The following is a 9544-nucleotide window of genomic DNA, read 5'->3' on the forward strand; positions in this document are numbered from 1 at the left end:
TATATATATATATAAGCAATCTGGCAGACCAATGAAAGTGGTTTGGGATCTTTTTCAAGGGATTTAAAGTTGAACTCTTAAGTTCACAAACACAATAAAAACAGTGATCTTTTGACGTGACACAACTTGTTGTCAATTTAATTCCCCAACCAATGGCACCTATAACTGCTGTTAAAATGCAACAAATCGCTTCAAACCAGTGCCTTGACATTAACTTCACCTTGCCAGAGGGAAAAGGGGAGTTATCTTGACAATGAATAATCACAACAACTACAGATGTTGCACCCGAGAGGGCAAAAACAATTGAATTTTAGCCCATTTCTCCTCAGAGGTATTAAATTGAGAAAGGAGGTGAGACACAGGGTTACGCTCTCTGTGGTGTTTCTGGATGTGAAGGCTTTGTGAATTATTCACAGCTGTGGTCACTTCTCCAGCATGCACCACTTTGCACCAACGTCTCTTGAGCTTTACACACATGCTCCATGTCTTCCATCCTATCCCATCACAACTCTCCCTTAGTAACTTTTTAGTCAATGGCTTATTTTGCACTCATTAGTCAAGTCTGGGAAAGTCCAAGGAGAACAAACAGAAGTCACCATTGTTTACTGTAGATCAGGGTTTTTTTTCTTCTTCTTCTTCTTAATCTTTTAGCCACAGCCCCCCAAATATGACCATCCTCATGCAATGGACCCCCTCCTAAAATTTACAAGGCAGCTAATATTCTTATTTGTATTTCACTACATTTACTTTGAAAATATTATAAATACGTGTAAAATATTATTTGGAAAATAATTTAGTTTCTTACTTTTAATTACTTTATATTATCTTTACATTATCGTTTAGTTTAACACGTTCCATTATCTTATTATTTTTAATTATGTTTTTTACTCACTATAGTACATTATGTTAGTTGAATTGTTTATTATTTAAAAAAAATACTTATTTACATTTTTTTTATTTTATTAAAATTAAATTAAATTAAGTTAATCTTATTAAAGTTAGTTAGTTATAACATAATTTTTAAATTAAATTTTACTTTTTGACTTTTTCTTCACGAAACTTTTCTATTGACCCCCTAGTACTCCCTTGCGGCCCCTGGGGGTCCCTGAAACCTTGCTTTAAATAGACTTTTCTTTTCTTTTCCTTTCTTTGTTTTTTCTTTTTATTTATTTATTTTTAACCCATGTAGGCTGTCTCAAATTAGTGTCACTGAAAAGCAGGCTCCCATTGTAACACAACATTCCCAGCTGTGTATGATAAATTAACGTTCATCTTTTTCACCTGGCCATGTATATGTTCAATAGTTGTTGTTTTTTTTGTATTTTTTGTAGTAAAGACTTTACGTGTCTGTACAGAAACTGATTTTAAAATAAATCTGCTATGTGAAATATTCACTGGAGTAAAAAGTGTGATAGCTAGCCCCGCTGTGATTAAAAAGCAGCAGAACGGTGGGCGGAGCTCGAGTGAGTGAGCTAAGCGAGCGCGCTCAAGACTCTTGTAGTCTGACGTCTGCCACACTGAGCTCAGCGCGTGGACACGGAGGCAGCTCGATACAGCATGTAGTGTGTCTTCTGAAATACGCTGGGATTATTTTAACGCTGTCCTGCAGGAGTGACATAAACAGAAAGACATAAGCAGGTCTCAGCAGACCCCATTTAAAGGAATTTAATTCATGTTTTCGGCGCGCGTTACGTGAGTTGCGCCCCGTTCAGCCGACAAAGTTTATTTCTTCTCCACGGTCCCACGAAGCTGGACCGGAGTTTGAATTAACACGCCAGTCAGAATATACCTGTGTAAGTTATCACATACGATGTGTTTTTTTTTTTTTAAATGATGATTAATGGATTGCGCATGATGGCGTGTTTTGCATGGCAGTTGTTTATATCAGGACTTTCATGAAGTGGCACTAATAATAGATGACCACTCAGCCTTTTAAACTTTCTTCTTGGGAATTAGGCTACGTTATAGTAATTTACATTCATATTATTAATATGATTACATTATATAATCCTTAACACAGATGATATGTCATGCATATTATGTCTTATTAATAAGATATTATAACTATGTCATATTATGTCTTATTAAAAAGAAGTTTAATTTCACTGATACGGTGAAAAGTAAAAATGTGCAGTTGTTACCATAAGGAATTCCGACCCTTAAAATGAGTTCTATTCAACTTGGTGTATTCAGATTCGTTTCATTATCAAATCCTTTAATAAAATCATTGAATGTAGATGTTACCACATGAGACATTTTCTTTTCTTTTCTTTTTTTCTTTGCTAGTATCCATCTGCAATCTTTTGTGTAAATATTTAATGTTAGACTCCCCTCTCAGCCTTATATGGACTGCTCTTAACTCTTCTTGCACTGTTTTAAATAAGTTGGGTGGCAACTTTAATTAACAACATCAACAAACATTAAATTAAACTTTAGAAGCTTAACATGAAACTTTTGATATATTTCATATTATATTGAAATGTACAACTAATTACTTACCAAGAGTGAAAATGTGCAGTAAAATTATAAAATTAAGTGGCCAGAAAATACATTTGGTCACATAACCTGAATTTTAAAAGTACACTATCGTTCAGAAGTTTGGGGCTGTTTTATTAAAACTGTTATAACAAATAATAATTATTAATAATAATAGTAATTAATAATAGGTTTTTCATGTTCACCAAAACTGCATGTATCTACTCAAAAATACAGTAAAACCAGTACTATTTTAATATATTTTAAATTGTTTATTCCTGTGATGGTTAAGCTTAATTTTCAGCAACCATTACTCCAGTTTTTAGTGTCACCTGATGTTCATTCAGAAATCATTCTAATATGCTGATTTGCTCAAGACACGTTTGTTATTATTGTCAATGTTGAAAACAGTTGTGCTGTTTAAAGGGTTTTGTGGAAACTGTGATGCATTTTCAGGATTCTTTGATGAATAGAAAGTTGCATTTATTTGAAATATAAATCTTTTGTAAAATTATAAAGGTTACTGTCACTTTTGATCAATTTAATGCATTCTTGCTGGATAAAAGTGTTAATTTCTTTAAAAGAAAGTAATTTATTAAAATCTTACTGACCCCAGACTTTTGACCGGTATAGTGTATATGAATGCTGTTGCAGATAACAGGAATTGTGACTCTTTTCTGTAAAGATTGATGGGATAGTGTGTTTTATTGCTTCTTTCTCAGGTGACTGCACACAGAACCATGGTGAAAACTGTATGGAGATAGAAGTCCTCTTTCCAACAAGGCAAAAGGAATTATTTCTGGAATTACTCTTTTCCAAGCTCTCTTCAGGAATTGTGGCCAATATTTAAAGACATTTCTCCGGAATGGCATCCAGCCTCACATGTACAGGGATGATCTGGGCTCTGGTGTCCCTGTTGAGCGCAGCAGCTTCCTGCGTGGGCTTCTTCATGCCCTACTGGCTGCTGGGCTCACAGATGAATAAACCAGTGTCCTTCGGTACTTTCCGGCGGTGCTCGTACCCCATTCGGGACGAAGAGAGGCAGGCTACGGTCATGCTGGAGCAGTGCGGACGCTATGCGAGCTTTCAGGGTATCCCGAGCGTGGAGTGGCGGATCTGTACAGTCGTGACGGGGGTTGGATGCGGCCTGCTGCTGCTGGTGGCACTTACAGCGCTCATGGGCTGCTGCATATCAGAACTCATCTCCAGAACCATTGGACGTGCAGCCGGGGGCATACAGTTTCTTGGAGGTGAGTAATAGACTGTCAACATGGCATGTTAAATTATATTTACATGCAGACAGGTTTAGGGGGAAACTCACAAAGACATATCCTGGTCACATTTGACTCCTAAATGTATTTATGTATTTGTTTTTATCATTAGTTAGTTAGTTAGTTTATTTATTTATTTGTTTTTATTATTAGCTTATTTTGTTTGTTTGTTTTTTTATTTTAGTTCTAGTTTGTTTGTTTAATCTTTCTCCATGATTATTCTCTTTATGGTTAACTTTTTTTTTTATTGAAATTAATTTTTTAAATTTTTATTTAGATTTTAGTTTGAAATATGACCATTTCATTTTCTTGAGTTCTTGATAAATTTTGTAAAATTTACCCTATAACAGCTTTCCAAGCATGCAAGTGTATTTGACAATTAAATATTTACATTAAGGCCATCATAGGTTTGTGACAGCTCAGCAATAATAGCCATCCTAAGTATTTACACTATTGTTCAAAAGTTTGGCATCAGTAAGATTTTTTAATGTTTTTGTAAGAAGTGATAATAATGTTTTTTATGTGTACCAAGGCTGCATTTATTTATATCTATTTTATTACATTTTAAAATGTACATTTTCCAGTGGTGGACAGTAACGGAGTAGCTTTACTTCGTTACTGTACTTAAGTACATTTTTCAAGTATCTGTACTTTACTGGAGTCGTTTTATTTTGAGTAACTTTTACTTTTACTTCACTACATTCCAAAGCATAAGATCGTACTTTTTACTTCACTACATTTCATAAAACATATCGTTACTCCTTATAATATATCACGTGCTCCGAGACGCAGAAGCGGTGTCTGATTCAAGAACGAACTGATTCTTTTGATTGAACCTGTTAAATCGGTTTACAAATCGCACCAAACGATTCATTGACGAATTAGAATGAACCGATTGCAGTTGTTCTCGAGTCGACAACTCACTGATTCAAATGAACCGTTTAGTGCGAGTCTCCAGTGAACTGAATTCACAAGTAAGAACCGGGAGATCTTGTGAGCGCGCGCGCGTCTGATACTGTTAAAAGTAAGTAACTAATGTCGAATTTTAGGATGAATTATTGTAACTGAAAATCATATGTAGGTCAAAACTGTCAGTTGTTTGTGAACTAAATCTGCTGTAAAGGGGGATCTATTTAAGCCCACTGAAATGATTGAATGCAGACACATCAACATCTGTGTCTCTATTTTAGGTTAAATAACCCCGAAACATTAAAATAACACAGATTAAATAAATAATTCATGCGCGTTCATATTCCCCGCTGCCGTAACGTTAACAGTTTTATTAAAATGCTACAGCATTTAGCCCTATGTGACGTCTACTTAAGTACATAAACAATCTAGTACTTTTGTACTTTCATTCGAGTAAAATTGAAAAAGGAGTACTTTTACTTTTACTGGAGTAATATTTTATTATACGTATCTGTACTTTTACTCAAGTACTTGATTTGTGTACTTCGTCCACCACTGACATTTTCCCTGTAATGGGAAAGCTGAATTTTTCAGCAGCTGAAAACATTCCCCCCTACCCCCAGACCCCAGACTTTTAAACAGTAGTGTATATTCTACATGCAAACTTTAGGCTTGTTTTCTACATGCAAACTTAAGGCTTGTTTTCCACATGTGTGCGATATACAGTTATGATATTAAAATATCTGTACTAAGATCAGCATGAGCATATATCAGGGTCATTATTGATTGGCTGATATCATTTTCACATAATGAGTGTTTTCAAATTTCTCATATTCATATCATAATGAAGAGGTCATCGAGTTCAAGCCCCTTTTTCTTTGTCTCTAGTTCAGTGAAAATGTATTCCATTCAGTCTAATTCAGGGTGCCTTTGCCTCAGGGAGGAGAGAGGGAAGGGAATCTGATTGAGTTTATAGACTGGAAGCTGGGGCCTGTAATTCCAAACTCAGTTTGTTTAGTTCTCGCCTGCAAGGTTTGCCTTTTATTTGGTGCTCTGATGGTCTTGAGGGCTTTTGGCACACGACAGAGAAGGTGAAACAAATACTGCTTGGGGCATTTTAGAATGAAGTTTTCTTTGTACTGCAGTGGCTCAAAGAGTAGAAAATTCTAGTGTGGCTCATGGATTACTGATGTTTAAAATCCTTTATCTTCATTAACTCAACCAATTTGTCTCTGTTGTGTCAGTCGAAAAAACAGTAGCTCATCTTCATTCTCATTAACTTTTATGTGCAAACTCACATACCAACTGCTAATAACTCTTTTTTTAAAGTCAACATAAAACTAAATTCAGCCTAATGATGCATGTTCTTGCATAATCATGCACAATTCATCGTAACTTTAGCAATACCAAGGTCATGGGTTTGATTACCAGGGAATACATGAGCTAATAAAAAGTATACCTTGAATGGTGTGTAAGTCACTTTGGATAAAAGCATCTACTAAATGCATAAATGTAAATGAATGCTTTTTATTTATTTTTTATCTCCTGCTAATCACCTGCTTTTTTCTGTTATGTAATGAGCTCTTTTCATTGTAAATACTATTGCTGTGTCACGCTGCTGCTACTGTGAAGGAGCGAGGAGCAAAGGAGCAAAGGAGGCGTAGGGGAATCCGTGAAGAAATTCTTTATTTTACAAAAAGGAATGCATACGTTTATACATAAGACGTTTGTGTTGACCTATAGCATGCATATATTTCATGAAAAAAACTTCTATTATGAGCAGGCTTGCCTAGCATCTACATTTGAAACAACAAACTTGAGCGCGCAAAGAAATGCCACGTGGCTGCTCTCACAAACCCGAATGCACGGATCCAATACTGATACACATGCGTTTTCTTTCTCAGATGTTTACATTTAGTTAAGACGAAACCGACTGTGCTAACGAGGATAATCGCCAGGATGGCCATTTTAACGTAATTTTTTGTGTCTATTTGGCCGCGTAAGCGCAACAAGCTGCGAAAAATAACTCAATTTGGTACTCGCGAGGCGGCGCGATATGCGCGCTATGGATGTGACCGTGAGCGCATAGGAAACCCCCTTTGGAGCACGCGAGTGTCGAATGGCTTATACTTAAAAAGATGTGCAAATGATACAGTTTTGTGACGATGCAACAATGACTCGATTAGGCAAGTGACAATTCTGTCGACTGTCCCGAAACCCGAGCAAAAGTCTTATATCGCAGCATGCAGTAGTGCAGACGAAATGCGCTGTTGTGAAGCTGCTTTGAGATTGAGAGAAGACGCGGTACAGCTGAATCACTCACACTGTTTTCAAATTACGGATTTAATCTGATAGTATGTGTGGATTTATTTACTCATCTAACCTACATGCTCTATTGAATATGTTTGCAGAAATTTCCCTCAAACTCGAAAGCAGATTAAACATAATTCTATTATACATAGATTTAAGGAAAAAAATCCATGACTTTTCCAAAACTTTTCCAGGCCTGGAAATGGCTGTTTTAAAATTTCATGACTTTAAATTTTTTTCATGACCGTAAGAAGATGCACGCTGTTAATCACGTAAGCTGGTCCTCCATTGCGCGAATGCTCCGTTCCCTCTCCCTCCTCTAATCATGCCGGATCCGTCACCCCACTTTGTTCCGGGACCTCGCAATTTACAAATTAAGCACTGTAGGGGAATCCGTGAAGAATGTCTTTATTTTACAAAAAGGAACGCACAGGTAGTGGAGCAGGCAGACTAGGGAGCCATGACGGAGCAGGCAGACTAGGGAACCATGGCGGAACAGGCAGCTCGGAGAGCCATGGCGGGGCAGACAGTTCAGGGGGCCTGGCCTCAACACTCGGCCCGGCCTCTACGGCCGGATCCCTATAACCCCCCCCAAAAAAAAATCCTTGGGGAAAATATCGGCCCCTGAGGCCCTCCGTGGGCCTGACTCGGGAACTGTGGCCGGTGAGCTTGACAATGGAACGGCTGGCGGGCTTGACTTCAGAGCGGCTGGCGGGCTTGAGAATGCCGCGGCCGGAGGGCTTGAGAGTGCAGCGGCTGATGGGCTTGACTCCAGACACCGGAGGTTCCCTTCCCTCCAGCTTAGTCCCGTGGTGTCTGGGAGGTCAACGGGGCGGTAGTAATTTGCCCTGATCCAGAACAGAGAGTTAAGAGTGGCGTCGTCGAGTGAATTCCCAGGCGAACTCCACCAACGGGAGATCCTTGCGGGCTAGGGCGGCGAATCGCGCTGCGATCTCCATTATCGCGGGGGGAAAAAAAACACTTTCAAAAAGGAAACAAAAACGAGGAGAAGGGGCGCCGCTTATTGTTTTAGGTCCGGTATTCCATCACACTTCTGCTGCTACTGTGAAGGAGCGAGGAGCAAAGGAGCGAGGAGATGTAGGGAAATCTGTGAAGAAAGTATTTATTTTACAAAAAGGAATGCTCAGGTAGCACAGGGTATTTACGAACAATACTGGACAGGAAACGAGGGGCAGAACACACTTTATATACAGAACTAACTAGGGACTAAACGAGGGACACCTGAAACCTATAAACATTAGGGCTGCATGATAAATCGCATGCGATATTTAACGCGCATCTTGTCAGTAAAGCCGGTTCTGTAATCAGCGGTAAATCTCCATCACGTGCGGGATTTCACATGGAGCAGCATTTACTACACAGATCTGTTGTTCACTGACAAGCTGCGCAAAACCACGATCATATTTTGCGCATGTTTTGCGCAGCTTGTCATTGAACAACGACTCTGTGTAGTAAATGCTGCTCCATGTGAAAGATTTAATTTCATATGGTAAAATAATTCCAAAATTCTAAAAACTTGCAACTTTCAGGAACATAAGAAATGCATCTCAAAGCAGCTGTTCTGTTACAATATACATGTATTAGAAGTTTTGTTAATATTTTTAAGTTGAACCAACAAGCACAGCAGGTGAGCTGAATTAATCTATTCTGAATTCAAATATATAGGCAGACTGAAAAAAAAAAATTGTTTTGTGGTTCAGTCCCAGTCACCCTTTTAAATTCATGAAAATTCAAACAATTTGCATAAAACTCTTTGATATAACTTGATAAGATAATTGTTAGAATGATGACTGTTTTTTATTATAATAATTTAAAAAGAAATAATAATAATTAAAATACAATTTTGTCTTTTTTTGCATTCATGTGCTGTCCTCATATATAAATCCTTTCAGGTTTGCCCTTATAACTCCTCTGACATTAGATTCTCCCCAAAGCCAGCAGTGTCGGGGTAGATTTCCCCTGATCTCCAGTCGGCTACCCCGGTGTGTCATCATTCGTTCATGGCTGATAGCAGTGGTGTAGCTGTCGCTTCTAACTAGCAGACAAAGTGATTTGACTTAAAGGGGTCATATGATGTTGCTAAAAAGAACATTATTTTGTGTATTTGGTGTAATCAAATGTGTTTATGCGGTTTAAGGTTCAAAAAACACATTATTTTCCACATACTGTACATTATTGTTTCTCCTCTATGCCCCTCCTTTCTGAAACGCGTCGATTTTTACCAAGCTCATCGGTCTGAAAAGCGAGGTGTGCTGTGATTGGCCAGCTATCCAGTGAGTTGTGATTGGCCGAATACCTAAACCGTGTGACGGAAATGTTACGCCCCATACCATACTGTGATACCCTGTCCGGCCGGAACGACGAGACAAAAACATGAAAACCCATTATTTAGAGTGAGCAGAGGCCAGGGGCTAGAGTGAGGAACGGCCGGCGGGCTTAGTGAGCGGAGGCTGGCGGCTAGAGTGAGGAATGGCCGGAGGGCTGGAGTGAGCGGAGGCCGGTGGGCTTGAGAACGGCGCGGCCGGCGGATTCGACGAAGGAGCGTCCGGCGGGCTTGC

General features: G+C 38.5%; 1 protein-coding gene across 1 annotated transcript in view; it reads left to right on the forward strand.

Annotated features, from left to right (window-relative positions):
- The first annotated feature begins 1489 nt into the window (after nucleotides 1-1489).
- The window catches only part of LOC107726764 (lipoma HMGIC fusion partner homolog), a 9338-nt gene continuing 1283 nt past the window's right edge, over nucleotides 1490-9544 (forward strand). Inside the window, exons 1-2 of the mRNA XM_016536451.1 lie at nucleotides 1490-1793; nucleotides 3198-3725. Coding sequence (XP_016391937.1) covers nucleotides 3341-3725 — 385 coding nt within the window. The 5' untranslated portion in view covers nucleotides 1490-1793; nucleotides 3198-3340. The remainder of the gene's footprint in view (nucleotides 1794-3197; nucleotides 3726-9544) is intronic.

The sequence above is a fragment of the Sinocyclocheilus rhinocerous genome, unplaced genomic scaffold, assembly GCF_001515625.1.
Source record: "Sinocyclocheilus rhinocerous isolate Xijiao unplaced genomic scaffold, SAMN03320098_v1.1 scaffold974, whole genome shotgun sequence".
NCBI classification, from domain to species: Eukaryota; Metazoa; Chordata; class Actinopteri; order Cypriniformes; family Cyprinidae; genus Sinocyclocheilus; species Sinocyclocheilus rhinocerous.